Here is a 21488-nt window from a genome sequence, read left to right as displayed (position 1 = left end):
ATTGCTGATTTATTAGTTCATCACATTCAACAAAAATTTGAGTTTCAAGAGGTTCATATTGCAGACAAATTGTTGGATGTTATCCCTTCATCAGTTACCACTTCAGATCAAGCAATGTTGGATGCACTACCCAGTAGTGGAGAAATTAAAAGCATCATTTTTGAAATGGATCCAGAAAGTGCTCCTGGCCCTGATGGCTTTTCTGGTATCTTCTACAAGACTTGTTGGGAAATTATTTGCAATGATCTAGTAGCAGCAATTCAATTATGTTTGGAAAGAAGATTCATTCCAAAGGGTCTTAATTCCAACTTTGTAGTTCTTCTTCCAAAATGTCAAGGGGAAAAAAGAGCAAATCAGTTCAGACCCATTGGATTGAGTAACGTGTTATTCAAAATCTTCACTAAAATTATCACTACAAGGATGAATAGTCTAATGGTGAAATTGATATCTCCTCAACAAGCAGCTTATATTAAAGGCAGGAGTATCCATGAACAAATTTTGCTTGCTTCAAAGATGCTGAATGAAATGAAAAGGAAAATAAGAGGATGTAATGTTGCTTTCAAACTAGATATATCTTAAGCTTATGATTCTGTTAGCTGGAGATTTCTTTTTCAAGTCTTGCAGAAATATGGATTTTCTTCTTCATGGTGTAATTGGCTACTAACATTATTTGAATCAGCAAAAATGTCTGTTATGGTCAATGGTGACCCTTGTGGATTTTTTTCAGTTGGTAGAGGTTTAAAGCAGGGTGATCCATTATCACCAATACTTTTTGTGCTAATGGAAGATGTACTGAGTAGAAACATCTCTCATCTAGTTGAACAAGGTAAAATACTTCAAATGGTGGTTAAGAATGGTATTCATCCAACTCTCCTCTTCTTTGCAGATGATGTATTTATATTTTGCAATCGAGCTAAGAAAACTCTGAACAATTTATTCACTTTGCTTGATGAATACCAAGCTAGCTCAGGTCAGTTAATAAATAAGGAGAAAAGTAAATGCTTTATAGATGGTGTTACTTCAATCAGGAAACAACAAATTTGTGAAATGGTTAATATGGAATTATCTAAATTTCCTGATAAGTATTTAGGTGTAATCTTAGCTCCTGGTAGAGTAACTTCATCTATGGTCTGGCCTGTGGTAGAAATGATTCAACACAGATTAGCTAAATGGAAGGGTAAACTGCTATCTTTTGATGATAGATTGATACTTGTTAAATCAGTTTTATGCAGTATTCCATTATATAACATGACAGTTTATAGATGGCCTGCTTCTGTCATTAAAATTTGTGAAAAGTTGACAGAAATTTCTTATGGTCTGGTGACAATGAAGTGATAAAGTATAAAACATTTTCATGGAAAAAAGTCTGCACACCTTATAATGAAGGAGGTCTTGGTATTAGAAGGTTGGAAATCATTAACAAAGCTTTCCTAATGAAAATAATGTGGAAGATGGTAAACGCTCAAGATGAATGGGCTTTATTTTTTGCTGCTAAATATAAAAGTAAACAAGGTCAGTGGTTTGAAAACTGGAAACAATCATCTGTCTATTCTGGACTGAAATGGGCTTGGTCTACACTAAAAGAAGATATTAAATGGAGGGTTGGTGATGGTACTGATGTTTCAGTGTGGTTTGATTCTTGGTATGAAACTTTTCCAATAATTTCTCAAATAGGGTATTCTGATTTTGTTAAAAATAATATGCAGATGAAAGTGAAGGATTTGATAAATGACAATAAATGGGAAATTACCAGTGAATTACAATCTGTTTTTAAGATTAATAACATGCCCGAGGAACTGATAGTATGAATTGGAATGGTAGTTCTAATGGTAAATTTACTACTGCAATGGCAGTGGAAAAGCTAAGATTCAAGGAGCAACAACTGGTATGGCCTTCTTTCATTTGGAAATCTTTTTTACATCCCTGTATTGCCTGCAATGTATGGAAGCTATTACAAGGTGTATATATATATGATGACACAATGAGAAGTGAATGTTATGCAATGACTTCTAGATGCTGTGTGTGTGAGACAAAACAAGACAATATGGAGCATACTTTATGGAAATTGTTATTTTAGTGCTCAGATTTGGAACTGGCTATGTTCTGTTTTTGCATTTCCAAGACCATCATCATTTACAGAAGTATGTACTGCAGCAAATCATCATAGTCCACTAATCAAGGAGATCTGGTTTACAGCAGCCTGTGCTACTATGAGGGAATTATGGTTCCAAAAGAACTCAATTCTTTTTGACAATGGGAAGGTCAATATTCATAAGTTCAAGAGCAGAATACTTCAGGTGGTACATGAAGGGGGCATAAGAATGAAAGGTAATAGATGGGCATATAACTATGATTCCCAAATAATATCTTTTTTCGATTTGAGCTCCAGGATAGCTTGTCCTAAAGCATAGTTTGCTTCTTGTTTTGTTTTAGCTAATTTTCTTCTAGGCCTGAAAATTGTACTTCTGTAAGTTTCATTTTTGCTCCTTTTATTTTGTTGATGTAAACAAGTTGTAATCCTTTTGCTGTTCAATTGAATAAAAAAAATGTGATTCAGCAAAAAAAAAGTATTTTATGATTTAGAGGAAGCATGGATAAGAAGGAGATAGAAAAAAACGGTTATGCAGAGCAAAAATCGTGAGAAGCAATTTTTCAAAGGACTTTTATTTGAAGAACAACATAAAATGCTCCACTTGAGAAACCTATTTGCTAAAGTACCTTCATTTTTTTTCCAAATTTTTTTTAAGTACCCCACAGTTAGGAATTCTCGTTAAGGCCCACAATATTGGTCATTTTCTCGTTTACAAATTCAATATATCAAGAGACATTGAAATACCATGAATGTGAATTTACATTAATGCGCACAGATTTTTTCTCCACCTAGGAGCTTCTACAATACTTATCAGATTCGTCAAGCTCGACTTTGAAACGCTACACTATTTTCAGGTTTGTTACATCATTTTCCAGAAAGGTTAATCATTTCCAAGTGGCATGAGGTTTTTGGGTGGCGGGGAATCAACCTTCTATTAGATTTTCAGGTTCGTCGAGCCCAGGATCATTACATTATTTTCAGGTTCAGCGAGTCCGACTCAAAATTATTATGTCACTTACAAGACCGTATCTTTTATTTCCCTTACCAGTGAGATATGGGTATTTGAGTTCAACTCAGTCAATCCTGGATTTTTTAAAACTTTTCCATGTGACATAACTACCACCTACCATTTAACTGGCCGTTCACCGTTTTAAAAGAAGAAAAACTGGACAATATTGGTTGAAGTGAGGGTATTTTATAAAAATGGAAAGGACATTTTATAGATTATATTTTGAAATGGATATTTTTATAAAATTGCCCCTTCTGTTTCAATAATTTGAAACTATTTATTAGAGGGATATATTTATCCTCGCGTTTTTAGGGGCCACTCAAAAGGATTTAGGGGCCATCAATTTATACCCATCCAAAGACTCTAGTTAAGGGGTACCCTATATGATATTGAAGTTACATAAATGCCCTTCTGGTAAAACCGTATAAAAACAAAATCAAAAAAAATTCTACTCATTTCAACTCTTCTTCTTCCAGTTTCATATCTTCCGATTGTGGATGAAAAAAACTTTCCTCGTTCAACCGAAACATCGCCGCGAATCGTAAAATCAAAACATCGTCGATTCGTTTATAAAAAAATGGATAAGGGAAATGAAACCCACAGACCTAGAACCAAAAATGTTGCTCGGGGTATCGATCCAAAGATTGGGATTTTAGCAAGAAATAAAGAAATTCTTGCTGCAAATGAAGAAGAACGCGAAGAACGCGAAGAATAAGTACCCGGCAATGTAGTCGGTGGTGGCGATTCCGATAGTCAAACACTTCGTCAACTTCAAATGGCCCCAATTAGGTAAGAATCTATCATTTTTGGTGTTTATTTCGCTTTAATTCGTCGAATCGAGAAAAAAAATTTCTAGGGTTTTCGGTTGTTTATCCAGATTCGGACGATATTCATGATCATTTACTTCCGAATGTAGTCGTGTTCTTTATTTCTCAAGAACATCGACAGTATTCGGGAGAAAGATTTGATGATTATCTGCCGAATATTGGTGGCCATATCTTCCTGGATACAAACTGCTAATAATCGGTAGTTTAATGAATTTTCTGGCTACCGAATATATTTAAGTAGACACAGAGTATTCGGAAGAACACTCACTACCGAATGTATATATTGAAAAAATCTCAAAATTTCTGATATAGGAAAAATCCCATTTTGGGGCCAGTATTTATTCGGAAGACAGTATAATGTTTTATACCTCCGATTGTGTAGGATAAAATTTTAGAGTTTCTGAACTCCAGTTGATGAATATTCGGTTGTAAACATGTTTAGTTATATTCCGATTGTTTTTCATTCGGAAAAAATATGTGTCTTCTTACTTCCGAATTTGTACATTCGGGTTATAGATGTGCACTTTGTCTTCCGATTGTGTAGGATGAAAAATTTACAGCTTCTGAACTCCAATTGATGCATATTAGGTTGTAAACATGTTTGGTTATATTTCGATTATTTTGTATTCGGGAACAGTATGTGTCTTTTTACTTCCGAATGTGTTCATTCGGGTTATATTTCCATACTTTGTCTTCCGATTGTATAGTTTGTAAATATTGTTCATTTCTTTGTTGTTTAGACAAAGTCGAGAAAGGAGGAAGAAAGTGACAGCTAGTGCTAGGAGGGAAAGGAGCGCCAAAGATAATTCAAGTGCTCAACAAAGCTTACAAGAACAAAGCAGTCAACAAGGAGTGCAACCAAGTGCTGAACAAAGTGTAGAACAACAAGGCAGTGAACAAGGGGTGCAACCAAGTGTTGAACAAGCCGCTCAACAAAGTGCAGAACCAACTGCTCCACAAGTTACACCCCACCATGAAATTGAACCAGTTGATCCAGTGCCAAGAGTAGAAGAAGAAGGACAACCAAGTGGTACCCAAAAAGCCAAAAAAGGAAAAGATGGTGTAAAGAAGGATATTGCTAAGAAAGCATCACATATTGTCCCTCAGCACTTGAAGAAGAAGGGTATTCTAGCAGGCACAATCCTTGGGCTACCGGCGGATGGAGGAAAATTGCTATTTGGATACAAATACTCATGGGCCAGAGAAATATACGAAACTGAGGTAATAAAATTACTATTTTTTATTAATGTATTGTCTATGTGTTATATCGTAATATTTGTATTAAGTATTTTTTTATGTACTTTAATAGGATCATCAAGATGCGGTCCGTCTACTCAACCTACCCGCCGCACCAACAAAAATGCTTGCGTGGCCTTTATCCGGTGAATGTGAAAGGTTCAAGTCAATTGTTGCCAACTCGGGGTTAGCTAATGCCGCCGAGAATTCATTGTTGGAACATGATCGTGTGGCCATATCGGCGTTCGTGGAGAGAATGTATCCTGAGACCGATACTTTCCATATGCCGTTTGGGGAGATGACGATTACTCCGGATGATGTTGTGCAGATTCTTAACCTTCCCGACCAAGGCACAGCTGTGAAGTTTAACTACACAAAGCAGTTAAGTTGGGCACAACTTTATGCTCTAACTAAAAAGTGCTTAGGTTGGGATGAAGAGACAACAACAACAGAGTTTAGGAGGCATGCAAGTTACAGAACAAGACAGATCAACATTACAGCTTTGATGAATATGTTTCGAGGCACCTTGGAGAAGGAAAAGAATGGAACGTTAACTGATGAGCAAGTGAACCACGCTGCCACCGCATATCTCCTTTGTGTATTGGGATGTGTCATATTCCCCAATACTTCTGGCAACCGGATCGACGCCAACCTTATACAACTTTTGGATCCTCTCCATGAAGTCGGTGACTATTCTTGGGGCACGGCATGCCTATTCTTGATGGAAGAGTTGAGAAAGGCTTCGAGGCTAGGAACCTGCCAAGTTGCCGGGAATGTGGCTCTATTGCAGGTTTTTTCTTTAACTCTATAACTCACTCTATAGTTATTCAGTAGACAATACATATGATGCATATCCATAACTCCAAATGACGCATATTCGGTAGGAAATTATCCATCTCTTTTCCCGAATGTTGGTTATTCGGTGGTTAGGTACTTACTTTGTTTTCCGATTATATACAATCGGAAATATTCTTTTGATATTAGAACCGAATATACAGGCCAGAAAAGCTATAGGTTACTGAACTCCAAATGACGCATATTCGGTAGGAAATTATCCATCTCTATTTCCGAATGTTTGGTATTCTGGTTAGGTACTTACTTTGTTTTCCGATTATACACAATCGGAAATATTCTTTTGATATTAGAACCGAATATACAGGCCAGAAAAACTATAGGTTACTGAACTCCAAATGACGCATATTCGTTAGGAAATGATCCACCTCTATTTCCGAATGTTTGTATTCGGTGGATAGGTATTCAGTTTTAGTTCCGATTATATATAATCGGAAATAAAGTTTGGAAATTACTACCGAATATACAGGCCAGAAAAACTATAGGTTACTGAACTCCAAATGACGCATATTCGGTAGGAAATGATCCATCTCTATTTCGAATGTTTGGTATTCGGCGGATAGGTATTCAGTTTTATTTCCGATTATATATAATCGGAAATAAAGTTTGGAAATTACTACCGAATATACACAATCTATTTACTAAAACTTGGTTTCTTATGTATATAGGCATGGATCTATGACCACTTCCCTATCCTGAAGTTGGCCGGAGAGAACCCGGGGTGGTGCAAAGGTACTCCTAGAGGAACAAAGTATATATTTGAAGACAACCGTTCTAGGACAAAAGAGCAGCAGTTGATTCGCATGAGGGAGATTTTGGACCAATTGAAGGCCTCGGACGTATGCTTTGATCCATACAAGGAAGATCGATCCAGTGGGCATATAAATGTTCGGTCGGACTTGTCCCTTTATTTTGGACCGTTGTGGCACCCCACAGGATATGTGATGTATAACCCCTCTAGGGTGATGCGACAACACGGGTATATACAACAGCAACCTGTGGAGAAAATGGGGGATTACTACAAATTGGAGTTGGAGTTGTGCTCTTCTAGTGGTGATAATCTCACGATTGTTCACACAGGCCCACCTACTGTTCTTGATAACTGGGATAAGAGGAATGACTTCATTATCGACACTGGTAGACGAACCACCCGAGGTGATGAAAATTCTCCAGACTATATGAGTTGGTATAACAAGGTATCACATCCTTTGGTTATCCGTGAAATCAAATCCAACACTACTGCGGCGGGTTCAAGTTATAATTGTATCATCAAAGACAAACCAGCTGGTTATGATAGACTGGTGCGTGTTCTTATATTTTTGTTCATTTTATATTATTCCTATAAATCTTAGGTAATTACCGTTTGATGTTATGTCATTACGTATAAAAAGGTGAATAGGTTCAAGCGTGTTTCCAAAATGTTAACTGCATGCCTGAAGAGCGGAGATCCCATGCCAGCTGAGAAGATCAAAGAGGCTAGAGATCTAGTTGATAATATGGATAACGAAGATTATGCTGCCCAGTTTGGGGAGAAAGTCACGAAGAGGCATCAGCCCAAGGTGGCAGTATCAAAGACGGGTAAAAGAACTCGAGCTTCATCGAGCGCTGAAGCTGCTCCAACTGAAGGCTCCAACTGAAGGTGCTCAAACCCGTGGTCGTGCAGGACTGGGAGGTAGTCACGGTCGTAAAGTAAAGAAGAGCAGATAAATGACAATGATTTTTGTTGTACATTCGGAAATTTGTTTGGGTAACTAAGTTAGACAAGTTCAAATGACAATGATTTGTGTGGTATATTCGGAAGTTTTGGTAACTAATTTAACTTCCGATTATTTCAAAGACAAAATTTGAAAAGTATAAGTTTTTCCAAATTCTGATTTTTGGGCCATCGTACATTCGGAACTTTACAAAAAACCTATCCTCCGAATATTACAAGTTCAAAACAAACCACGCCATGGCTCCAGGTGGTTCCAAGGGCCAATATTGAAGGTTAGACACCCATATTCGGAAGTTTTGGTAACTAATTTAACTTCCGATTATTTCAAAGACAAAATTTGAAAAGTATAAGTTTTTCCAAATTCTGATTTTTGGGCCATCGTACATTCGGAACTTTACAAAAAACCTATCCTCCGAATATTACAAGTTCAAAACAAACCACGCCATGGCTCCAGGTGGTTCCAAGGGCCAATATTGAAGGTTAGACAGCCCATATTCGGAAGTTTTGGTAACTAATTTAACTTCCGATTATTTCAAAGACAAAATTTGAAAAGTATAAGTTTTTCCAAATTCTGATTTTTGGGCCATCGTACATTCGAACTTTACAAAAAACCTATCCTCCGAATATTACAAGTTCAAAACAAACCACGCCATGGCTCCAGGTGGTTCCAAGGGCCAATATTGAAGGTTAGACAGCCCATATTCGGAAGTTTTGGTAACTAATTTAACTTCCGATTATTTCAAAGACAAAATTTGAAAAGTATAAGTTTTTCCAAATTCTGATTTTTGGGCCATCGTACATTCGGAACTTTACAAAAAACCTATCCTCCGAATATTACAAGTTCAAAACAAACCACGCCATGGCTCCAGGTGGTTCCAAGGGCCAATATTGAAGGTTAGACAGCCCATATTCGGAAGTTTTGGTAACTAATTTAACTTCCGATTATTTCAAAGACAAAATTTGAAAAGTATAAGTTTTTCCAAATTCTGATTTTTGGGCCATCGTACATTCGGAACTTTACAAAAACCTATCCTCCGAATATTACAAGTTCAAAACAAACCACGCCATGGCTCCAGGTGGTTCCAAGGGCCAATATTGAAGGTTAGACAGCCCATATTCGGAAGTTTTGGTAACTAATTTAACTTCCGATTATTTCAAAGACAAAATTTGAAAAGTATAAGTTTTTCCAAATTCTGATTTTTGGGCCATCGTACATTCGGAACTTTACAAAAAATTATCCTCGAATATTACAAGTTCAAAACAAACCACGCCATGGCTCCAGGTGGTTCCAAGGGCCAATATTGAAGGTTAGACACCCATATTCGGAAGTTTTGGTAACTAATTTAACTTCCGATTATTTCAAAGACAAAATTTGAAAAGTATAAGTTTTTCCAAATTCTGATTTTTGGGCCATCGTACATTCGGAACTTTACAAAAAAATTATCCTCCGAATATTACAAGTTCAAAACAAACCACGCCATGGCTCCAGGTGGTTCCAAGGGCCAATATTGAAGGTTAGACAGCCCATATTCGGAAGTTTTGGTAACTAATTTAACTTCCGATTATTTCAAAGACAAAATTTGAAAAGTATAAGTTTTTCCAAATTCTGATTTTTGGGCCATCGTACATTCGGAACTTTACAAAAAATTATCCTCCGAATATTACAAGTACAAAAAAACTGTTTCCTGGAACCAAACAACACCATAATCGGAAAGAAAGTTGACTCATAACATAACCGAATATTACAATCGGTAGGTTGTTTAACAAAATAATCTACCGATTTCGTATAATCGGCTAGTTTTTATATTAATAATACTCCGATTACATCCATTACATAAAGTTCAAACGGCCTTAACCTTACAATTTCGTCAAAAGCACCTAAATCCATACTCCTAATTGACCATAAAAGTATTAAAACAGATCATAACTTCCAGTGACCATAGAAATTGTCCCTCTTAATTTTGTAGCATCCTTCATGTTCAAATCGTTTCCCGTAGAGGTCCACATACCGGCGATCCGCAAGATTTCTCTGAAATTACGAATGAGTAACAAGTTAGTACTAACTTTTGTTAATGTGAGTAGGAGTTACAGAGATACTTGCTCGTTTTTCATACGTCCACCAAGGAAAAGCGTTCCTAACAAACCGTTCCTCATATTCAAGTTTGTCAATCTCCTTATAGAGCGCATTCTTTCTCATCTTAATGTCATTGGATGATCTTCGAATTCGATTACCATCTAAGGCCTCAAATACCATTAAGATACGGTTCCATATCTGCTCTTCGGATTCCTTTTTGTGGAGCTTGTGAACACGATCATGAGAAGTTACCACAACCCACGCTCTATAAATAGCACAATCTTCTTCTTCGGCAAAAGCAATATCCATGTTTTTTGTTATGAAAATTAAAACTGAAGAGAGGAAAGAGTTTGGTGCAATTGGGGTGATAGATATGAGTTTCTTCATATAGGTTTAGGGTCCAACGGCTCTTTTTGTTTTTCCCAAAAACTCCAACGGCTGATTTGACGAAAGTTGAATGTGGAGAAACCAATAATCGATAGGTATTGTATTTAGCATATCTACCGATTATGGTAGCTTTCAAAATTTGAATTTGGGGCAACTTATAATCGGTAGGTTTTTTAATATATTTAACTCCCGATTAACGCTGCATCCAAAACACGAACCAAGTGGTTATGGCTGGCTGTGTACACTCCCGATTAATGAACACAAATCATTCTAATACTGCACCGACTACAATCGGAAGTCTGGGAAATATTTTGGCTTCCGATTGCAATCGGAGGATAACAATGTTATCATATACTCCGAATATATAAGGGTAATTTCGCCATTACGAATTACGCGAGATAAGGACTGGCTACATTTTCCCTTTGAGTGACCTTTTTTGTTTTATTGTTGGCCCCTAAATCCTTTCGAGTGGCCCCTAAAAACGCGAGGATGTTTATCATAAAAAAAGAAAAAGAAAAATGCTTTCATGATATTTTAAATTCTAACGACAATGTTAGTATTTTTTTAATATAAATTGCCTCTAGGAAAATAAAATGCAGGCCCAAACGATAAAAAGGAGGAGAGAGAAAGCAAATGATGCGAATGTATACTGTTGTTCCTTTTCTTCATTTTTTCCCCTTTCGTTTTATTTTTCTTTGATGGCGATGGAATCTACAGACGAAGAGACTCAACAGTACACTCTCTGCAAGCACAAAACCCTCTGATTATCTATTGATATTTCCTCTTTCTTCTCTCTTTCATTCCAACCCTTGGTGATCTGTAAGTTTATTTTTTCATTTATTATTCACATTCAAATCAATCCATCCATTAGAGTATTTCGTCGTCTTCTTCTTCTTCCCATAACTAGGGTTTATCTATTGATTTTTCGAGAATTTCTGATTCTATTTGTTTGTTGACTCGATATTTTGGATCTAGCACCTAGGGATTTGTATATTTTTCAAGTTTAGAAAGGGTTTAAAAAGTTAGGGTTTGAAGTGGACGACTATATTCATCGACTTCAGGTAGCTGGAATTGTAACTGCAGCGTTATTGAGTACACGTAGTTGAAAATGGGTGAAAATTTAGATGTCATTTTGGATTTCCTGCGAAGAAATCGATATACTAGGGCTGAAGCTGCTTTGCTCGGGGAACTTACAAACCGTAGTGATTCTAAAGGATCCCTTCACAACCCTAACTCAGAGGAAAGAAACTCTGCTGCTTATCCATTGGACGAAGACAAGGAGGAAAAGAGAGTGATGAAAAGAACTGGTTCTCGAAATAATAACGAAGTTTCTAAAGAACTGATTATTAAGGAGATAGAGTACGGTGGAGGAGCTAGTAAAAATGGTTCTGAAAGTAAATGGAAAACTACTTTTGCTGGGGAAAGAAATAAACCTAACGAATCAATTGAGAAAAGTTTACAAGGTTCTGAAGGCACTTCAGAAGATCTATACTCCTGGAAACTAAGTCCCACTAATGGTCCCATTGATCTGCTTCAGAAGGATAGTGTCAATACCGTGAATAAGTTTTCAGAGCTCCAAATAACTGAACAATCCAAATACTTGGCAGTAATTGATAGTCAGTCAAGTGACCAGAAAGTATTGTGGCAAGGTAGCTCAAGCAAACCTGATCTTGAATTGAAGCGTGAACAGAATAAAGGTAGTAATCGTAAGAAAGTCGACCAAGGATCTAAGACTGATAATTTAACAGAAAACCCATGGTCAAAAACTGACGAAACTACAAAGTCTTCTTCGGATCAGTGGAAGGAGTGTTCTGTCAAGACTGTTTTTCCCTTTCCCAAGGGAGATTCTTTGCCAAATTATGATACTATTGTTAGTTCTGGCGATATTAGGAAGGAAGGGAAGAGGAAATTGGAAAACAATGATATTAGAATGGCAATCAAGGAGGAGGTGGATGAAATCGGAAGATCGCTGTTCTTCAGAAATACTCAAGGAGGTTTGGAAGATAAAAGTATTGGCACCTTAGATTTAACACTTATGACCGAGCATCACAAGGAAGAGTTGCCGAGGTTGCCACCTGTTAAACTGAAGTCCGAAGATAAGCCAGTAAATGTACATTGGGAAGAAAAATTTGATCGACAACCGAAGTTCAGCAGTGCAGACAATACCTTTATGATTGGGTCTTTTCTGGATGTTCCAGTTGGGCAAGAAATTAACTCTTCAGGTATGGTCAGCTTTAACCTTTTGGTGCTTGAAATAACTGTTATTTTCTGGTACCGTGTGTAGTTTTTCCATAAGCACTGTATTGCATATGTCAATTTCAGAGTGCAAAGAGAGTTAGAAATAAAACTGTCCTGCGGTTCTCTTTAAATGTTATATTCTGGATTCAGCAACACTTTAGTTGTCATTTGCCACTAGAGAAAAGGAAAAAATAAAATGTTAATCCTGTTGGAGATCCATCACTTGGAAGTTTGCAAGCCTCTGAGCGCTGAAAGGAAGTGTTAACAAAAGGGAACTTCAACTTTTAATGACGTAAACCCTATAGACTATGCAGGACTTAGCAGGGAGTTGAAAGATAGAATCATAGTTTTAGGCTGACAGATACGAAATTCCTATTTTCTAACTATTCTTGTGCCACTCCTTCATAAGATCTTTTCCCTGTTTATCGGCCTGGATCCAAATTTAGTAACACTGTTGAGGCCTAGAAACTCAAATCTACAATCTCCATTGTTATTCTTTCTTTCCATGAAATAAATATGCTTTATGATTCACCACATGCCGCTTAAATCATTCGGCAATAGGACCACTACTGTATCTTAAGCTTCAGTTTCCCGAATGGGATTCCTATAATGGAGAAGCTTTTCTTAATTAAAAAGGTGTGCAGGCTCTAATCCTGTCATTCTTGCTGTCAAGATGGTGGTAACTTAGGTGACTTGAATTGTTAATTTCATTTTTAACAGGACTTGATATGTTTTACTTGTAAAGGACTTCATAACAAATGACTAAACTTCACAAAGTATTGGTTTTGACTTTTTAAATTTAATTTTTTACTCATTTCCATATTTTAATAAAATGGTAGGTTTTTTAAACAAGAAGTAGAGTCAATTTTTTTTTGGGATGATGTATAAAACGGTTGAAGAGATGTGAAATTAAAGAAAATAATGATGTCTGAACAGAGACGTTGAAAACGGTTGTGAACCTTGCTCAATTTGGAGGTCATACAAAACTGTCTGTTGGAAGGGACGTTTTTAATCTGTAGACAAGATCACAGAGTAATTCGTAACAGTATATCGTATTCTCTTCAATATTTGTTGTACGGATTATTTACATTTATTTGTAAATGATAATGACAGGTGGAAAGAGAACTGTTGGGACCAGCTGGTTGTCTGTTAGTCAGGGCATTGCTGAGGATACTTCTGATTTGGTTTCCGGTTTCGCAACTGTTGGTGATGGGTTGAGTGATATGATCGACTATCCCAATGAATATTGGGACTCTGATGAATACGACGATGATGAAGACGTTGGGTACATGAGACAGCCTATTGAGGATGAAACCTGGTTTCTGGCTCATGAGATTGATTATCCGAGTGACAATGAAAAGGGAATTGGGCATGGCAGCATTCCAGATCCACAAGAACTTCGTCCAAGCAAAGAGGAGGACGATGACCAATCATTTGCTGAGGAAGATTCTTACTTTTCTGGCGAGCAATATTTCCAAGCAAAAAATATTGAGCAGGTTGCTGCTCCAAATGATCCCATGGGAAATTCCATGGCTAAAACATATAGAAGGAATAATGAACATGATTTAATAGCTCACTATGATGGTCAACTTATGGATGAAGAAGAACTGAATTTGATGAGGGCAGAACCTGTTTGGCAGGGATTTGTTACTCAAACTAATGAACTTGTCATTTTGGGGAATGGGAGAGGTCGGGATGAGTGTGAAAGGCCTGGGCCTGATGACCTTTGTATTGAGGAAGATCAGCATGGCTCAGTTAGGTCAATTGGTGTGGGGATCAGTAGTGATGTTGCTGATATTGGCAGTGAAGTACGTGAAAGTTTGGTTGGAGAAAGCAGTGAAGGCGACCTGGAATATTTTCATGAGCATGATATTGGTATCAGTGGATCTAGGCAATATCAGCCAGACACAGAAAAAAAGTATCTTGATAGATCAAAAAGAGATAAAGGGAAGACAGCTAAAGAAAATTCTTATAAATATATTACGGGACATGAAAAGGGCAGTCATACATTTGGAACAAATACTGAAGGTGGGTTTTCTTTTCCACCACCATTGAGATCTGGAGATTTGTTACAGGGAGAGCTCACTAAATCTCCTTGGTCAAACAAGTGTAAAATGGTTTGTAGAAATAAAACAAATGATTGTGATAATGGTTTGATTGCAGCAACTGATGATGTGCTTCCCACGTGGAGGCGCAAGAGCACCACCTCTTCACCTGTCAAAAGCCTGGGGGATGAAAATAATAATGACGTACTATCAAGAAACTCCACTGATTCTACAGTGTCGAATGATGTTGAAAGAGAGCATATGATCAAAGGTGAAGATGAAGCTAGAGAAGAGGATCCAGGGACTACTTTGGAAGATGAAGAAGCAGCAGCTGTGCAAGAGCAAGTTAGACAGATAAAAGCTCAGGAGGAGGAATTCGAAACCTTCAATCTCAAGGTCGTGCATAGGAAAAACAGGCATGTATATTGGAATTTCCCTTACTTTGTTAAAGTACAGATTTCATTTGTTATACTATATTCTCCCAGTTTAACTGGTCTCTTCTTTATGCCGTACAGTTCTTCATTACTGAGGGTCTATGGCTGCAAGTCTAACGGACTCACCACTTCTCTTTGTCATTACCTATATGGTTTAACTGAATGAATGTTCTTGTTTTATTTTCTGCTTCAGAACTGGGTTCGAGGAGGATAAAAATTTCCATGTTGTTCTAAACTCAGTTATTGCTGGGCGTTACCATGTTACGGAATATCTTGGATCGGCTGCTTTTAGCAAAGCTATTCAAGCACATGATTTGCACACAGGCATGGATGTTTGTGTGAAAATTATAAAGAACAACAAAGATTTTTTCGATCAGAGCCTTGATGAAATAAAGCTTCTCAAGTTTGTCAACAAGAATGATCCTGGTGACAAGTACCATCTTCTCCGTTTGTATGATTACTTCTATTATCGGGTAACTTGATGTCTACATATCGTCCTCTTCCTACCCATGAGTGCTTTGAATCTTCAATTTTTTCTGTCCATTACGTGCTTCTTTCTTTTCCTTTTCTGTCTTTTCCTAGAGATACTTCCATATTTAGCATTCTTTTTCACCATTTGAACATCTCCTTCATATGCGTTATGTTCATGCATTAGTTGGTTAAAGTTAAACTCCCTAACAATGCTGTTACAAGTGACTGGGGGTGGGGATATTGGGAGCTTGTCACACTTTGCCCAATTATCTCTTTCCTCTTAATTTGTCACATCAGTTGGACAACATTTATATCAGGAACATTTGGGCAATATTATTTGCGTTTTAATGCGTCGCCTGGTGTAATTTACTACTTACTGCCATCAGATGCATACTTTAAGTATGACCTTTCTGTTTCTTTTCTACCATGTTTTTTGTGTGTAAACTGTGAACAACCTATCCCCATTTGTCCACTGAAATTACTGTTAGTTTTTTCTTGAAAAAAAATAAAAAAATCCTTTAGTAGTAGTTGAATAGCGAATTCTTCTTGGTGTCCTGGTCTTTACATGCTGATCATACTTCGCTTTGTGATCAATTTTATTACTTTGCTGCTCACGGTTCTATATTTGGAGTTACTTATCTAGCACTTTTAAAAAACTCATTTTCTGGGGACTCCATTGTGAATACCTTGTCGTGGTATATGTTAATGTCTTTTCAATTGCACGGGAAACATTCTTTTTTCTTTAATAAACTAAGCATTCTGTCTTCAAAATGTTTTTAAATTGCTATTCTTGTATACGTGCAGGAGCATCTATTGATTGTATGTGAACTTCTCAAGGCCAATTTGTATGAGTTTCACAAGTTCAATAGAGAATCTGGAGGAGAGGTTTACTTCACTATGCCTAGGTTACAGGTTTGTTTGGGTCCAGTCCCCCTGAAGTTGAAGCCTTCTATGTGGTAAGTTTTGAATGTGGTATTGACATTATTAATTTGCTTTATGCAGTCAATTACGATTCAGTGTTTGGAGGCACTTCAATTTTTGCACGGCCTTGGACTTATTCATTGTGATTTGAAGCCTGAAAATATATTGGTGAAGAGCTACAGTAGGTGCGAGATAAAGGTCATCGATTTGGGAAGTAGTTGCTTCCAAACCGATCATCTTTGCTCGTATGTGCAGTCTAGGTCTTACCGTGCACCAGAGGTTATCATGGGACTTCCGTATGATAAAAAAATCGATATCTGGTCTCTTGGCTGTATCTTGGCAGAACTGTGTACTGGAAATGTAAGTAAAATACTGAGCCCATATGCAATACTCCGTCGCCTGGACAATTCTTTTTAAGAATGAGTTGGCTAATATATCTATTCCTATATATTCTTTTAAATATTTTGGTCTTGTGATTTCATGTTTCTTCTTGTTATACTTATAGCTTATGTATAAAAATAAAACATAAAATGGATAATTGGTAAACAGTACTTTTAAAACACTCATTATCTGTTTCTTTTAAGTCCTTGTTTTACTAATATTGACAAGAGTTGTAACTATTGCATAGTTTTGTGTTTTATCGTTCGGTACCGAAATTTTGTTGACTAAGAATGTGTCTATCAGTCTTTGACTTATAAGCCTTTGTCATAGTTTAGGTGTACAGTGATTAAAGAATCTGGATCAAACTATGTCCCTTTTATGGAAGCAGCTGATTTATTGGACCAGGACCATTTTTTTTTCCCTCAAAGTTGATAGGTTTTGTTTGACACTTCATTGTTATTTCTATTTCCCATCGAGTCTTTGGTGCGCCCAGACATTTCTCTATCCTTTCCTGGCAAAATCAAGCTATAGGCTTTAGTGCGTTTGTTTTTACAAGTCACTGTACCTTGTGCAAAGCACAAAGTTCTGCAAAAGAAGAAGACAAAAAGACCTTTAAAGTCCCGGCCATTACTTTTTTTTTCCTTTGATGAGTTTCAAGCCAGTATTGATATTTATATATTACTAGTTCCATTCTTAAAATGTGTGCATTTTTCTCTTCACTGGGATTGTAACCATTATGCATGAGGCGGATGACATGACAGCCACATGTTACTGTAGTGTTATTATACTTCTCTATTAAACAAGTGTGTGGGTGAGTAAAGCGATCTTTTGGGTTTTACCCTTGAAATCTTTTTTTTAACCATCTCAAGGGAGTTATTGTTTACCTCATTCAGTATGTTGATTGCTGGTCTAGCTTATTCGTCTGCTATAATGCCTCTTTTGTGTTGGTAGGTTTGTGAAATAGATGGTTTAAAGTACTATTTTATCGTGCAGGTTCTTTTTCAAAATGATTCTCCTGCAACACTACTTGCACGTGTGATTGGAATAATAGGTCCCATTGAACAAGGCATGCTTGCCAAGGGACGGGATACATACAAATATTTCACGAAAAATCATATGCTTTATGAACGGAATCAGGTAGCTGTTTTCAGTAGCAGTACTCTCTTCTCACACATTTTCTATAGCTTTTATTCTTTATTTTGCTTTGACCAGCTGCAGATCAACATCTACAGTATGTATGCTCTTAGGCTTGGGCTTCCCATGTCAAGTCTGAGAGTTTTACTAACAGTTTTTCTGCTTGCTTTTGTTTATCTATTTTCTCGTATTTTTTGCATTTTTTTTCTAAAGTTTGTCACTGGCGCTACATGAGAGTGGTATCATGGAAACAGGACTTCCAATTCTGGCAGTCATCTTAAGTTGCTGTTTTCTTTTTATATATATATATATAATGTAGTAGTCATTGCTTAGGTGTTGTCTGATGCTACTGCACTCATCTTTCAAGAACATAAGCTTCTAAAATGTCCTTTTTTAAGTTATTACTACTCCATGATCTCAGCTTGGCTATGTGAGTTATTCCACATTGACTCTGCAATCACAGATGTTCAGACTTTTAGCCTAGTATTAGGGTAATCGTTATTTAAATGATCCAACCTGGTCAAGGCGGTGACATGTGTATTTATCTTCTCTCTCTCATTTCATCAACCATTTTCTTGAGTCAGCAGTACACTTCTACAAAAGTAGTAGTAACTTGTTTTTATACTTGCTGCACCCATGTTGATGTTACACTACCATGGTATCCTATCTTTGATGCTGCATGTGTGATGCAGACTATACTTCTATTTGTTACAAGAAAAAAGAGTGTAGAAGTGGATGGGTCTGCAAGTTACTTAGGTCTTAGATTGTTCCCAAGCTTTTGTATATCCTCCATGTAATACATAGTAATGCTAGAACTTTGTTTTGTTGCCATTTTTTGCTTATTATCTGTTGCACTATTTTCCTCAGGAAACCAACAGGTTAGAATATCTGATACCTAAAAAATCATCTCTGCGGCATCGGTTGCCAATGGGTGATCAAGGTTTCATAGATTTTGTTGCTCATCTCCTTGAAGTAAACCCAAAGAAGCGGCCAACTGCCTCCGAAGCTCTGAAGCATCCATGGCTCTCCTATCCGTACGAACCCATCTCATCTTGAATGGCCATAAGCGATCCTAGTGAAGGAATTGACATTTTACAGTGTGCCCTAGAATGGGTAGGATTGGGTGTTTTGACGAGGATTCAAAATTGGCGGTCATGGATGATCATTAGTAAAGCAACAAAAGAAGTTGGGGAACGAGTCTGCATTCTCAAACGTTTAACTTGTCAAATGGGAAGGTGTATTTACTTCTGTTGATGGTCTTGATATCCCTCTATCCTGCACCCAAATTACCAAGCTGTAACTTATTTCACCTCTAAGCTGTAACTTCATAATGTTTTTCTCGGATGCACAGGAGCCTTTTACAGTTTTATGGTTTGCCTGATGCTTGTCCTGGTGAGGTAGGGATTATTAATCCTGTTGTATATTTGATTGTGATTATTAAGTAGGCACCTTGCAATTCCTTGCTTATCGAAACTTTTGGTTGGTTTTAGACAATTGAAACTTTCGATTTTTTGAGCAAGGATTTGACTGTAGTCTGTAGGGATAAAACAGTTCATTTGTGACCTTCATGTATTTTTGTATTTTACAGGGTAATGCTGCCATTTTATCTTTTTCAGGATATTTTTCTATTTTTGTGCCATTTATTTTAGGGATGGCACTTTCCGATCTAGAGGAAAGGTTATTCAAGAACACAAATTGGTAATGCACAAAATTTCTGAATACAAAATAGTAAAAGCATAAATAGAAAATGTTCCAAGAAATTGAACCAGATCAGTCACATAGCAATTTGTTCGAGGAACTGCTGAGTGCCGCAGCCCGTACCATGTTTCCCCTGAATCTCTTTACGAAACATAGCTGTTCACATGAGGAATATGTGACCAGCCTATACCATTATCATCCCCAGATTTGCTTAGTTTTAAGGTCATAGCAAAAGAATTTACTGCCACTCAAAAAGAAAATTTCATAAATAATTTCTTCTGTACGGTATTAAGACTGCCTCTTTCTTCTACGAACAAGATAAGCATCTCCAACTTCTGTCAAAAAAAAAAAAAAAAAATCTTCTGACTAATAATTAAGAAAAGTCAAGGATTAAAGAGGCGATTTTCTGGCGACGTTGACTCGAGTCAAGCTTTCAATTTTTTCACTCAGTTCTTGGGATTTCTTCTCAATTTCTTGTCTGAATGCTTGGATCGAGCTTATGATTGGTGTAGGATAGTAGGTGGTTTGATTTCTCTCTTCTTTTTACTTTTTTTCTTTGATTATGGTTATTTCTTTGCAATCTGGGGTTGAGTCTCAAATGGGAGGTGCTGTTAGGGTTCCTGCAAACACGAGTTTAGGGAAGAATCTTAAGTGGTCTGAGCTTTTATCAGTTGAGAAGGATGTGGAGATTCACGATCCACTAGTGTATAAAACTCCATCTATGGTAGATGGATCGAAGATGATGGTTTTTTCTGAACAAGAAATTGAAGAGGATGTGCAGAAATGTGAAAACCTAGTTGTTGGTTGTTTTGTAAGGAAATGTTTAGCATTTCAATTGGTGCGAAATACGGTTAAGAGGGTTTGGAAAGTGAAGAATGATTTCAAGATGACTCTCCATGATGATTCCATTTTTGTTTTTGAGTTTGATTCAGAGGAAGATAGAGCAGAGCTACTGCTCTTGAACATGGATGTTTCTTTATTGCAGGGCAATTGTTTGTTGTTAGACCATGGACATTGATGATTGAACAGGAGCTGTCTGAACTGAAAACAATTCATGTATGAGTGAATTTAAGGAAAGTACCTCTTCATTTTTGGAATGCAAAGGGTTTGGGTAAGCTTGCAAGCTTCATAGGAGTACCTCTGATGTTGGATAAACAAACAGCTTCAAGATCTAGGATGGCTTATGCTCGAATTTGTGTGGAAATTGCTGTAGATTCTGATTTTCCTTCTCATATTGATGCCTTAGTGGGTGATGTGAAGATCAAAGTGCCAGTTGAATATAGTTGGAGACCTCCAAGGTGTCAACATTGTAATCTTTTTGGACATACTCAAGCTAAGTGCTCTGTAGCTGCAGCTGCTGCTGTTGTTGTTGCTGCTGAAGCTGCTAAAGTTGCTTCTGCAGCTAAATTGGTTCAACAAGCTTCTGCTCCAAAGGATAAAACCACTGAGTCTAATGGATGGCAAGTGAAGAATCTTAAAAGAAGTAGAGGTAAGATTGGAGGCAAGAATGATGAGGCTAGTAGAGGAGGAACAAATGGTGCTTCTAGTAGTAAATCTAATGAAGCAACTGGTCAGGATACTTCAGTTTTTACTCAAAACAAATTCCACCAACTTGAGGAAGCAACTAATGAGATGAATGTGGAGGTTCCAGTGGTACATGTTATTATGGAAGATAATATTCTCCAAGAAATTGGAGGTAATAAGGAGAATGAGATGATTATGGAGGAGGTTATGTCTACAAGTGGGCAACAAAGTGTGAAGGGTTACACTTGTAAAAGCTTGTAATGAAGTGGGTTTTGTATTAACCCAAGTGGAGAAGTTTGATGATGGGCAGAAAGGAGTTGAAGGTGATGGTGCTAGAGCTCATTTTCTTTCTAAATCTGCTGGAGTTGGCAAGGTAGCCTTGGGTGTGAAGAGTGTAGGTAGACCTGCTAAACGTAGGAAACCAAACCCCCCTAATATTTAAATGATTAAA

The 21488-nt window shown here is 37.1% G+C and overlaps 1 protein-coding gene across 2 annotated transcripts; it reads left to right on the top strand.

Annotated features, from left to right (window-relative positions):
* The first annotated feature begins 10804 nt into the window (after positions 1-10804).
* LOC113298348 lies at positions 10805-19433 on the top strand. 2 transcript variants are annotated; one of them, XM_026547068.1, is made up of 8 exons: positions 10805-12413; positions 13543-14457; positions 14593-14890; positions 15102-15381; positions 16184-16291; positions 16382-16660; positions 17675-17818; positions 18683-19433. In XM_026547068.1, the coding sequence occupies exons 1-8, from the start codon at positions 11300-11302 to the stop codon at positions 18869-18871; spliced, it is 3327 nt and encodes a 1108-aa protein (XP_026402853.1). In that variant the 5' UTR covers positions 10805-11299; the 3' UTR covers positions 18872-19433. The 2 variants fall into 2 exon arrangements, with proteins under 2 accessions (XP_026402853.1, XP_026402852.1); XM_026547067.1 differs by having other exon boundaries at positions 13543-14890.
* The last annotated feature ends 2055 nt before the right edge of the window (positions 19434-21488 follow it).

This window comes from Papaver somniferum, chromosome 7 (genome assembly GCF_003573695.1).
Source record: "Papaver somniferum cultivar HN1 chromosome 7, ASM357369v1, whole genome shotgun sequence".
Taxonomy (NCBI): domain Eukaryota; kingdom Viridiplantae; phylum Streptophyta; class Magnoliopsida; order Ranunculales; family Papaveraceae; genus Papaver; species Papaver somniferum.
This window is presented reverse-complemented; position numbering and strand designations above follow the sequence as displayed.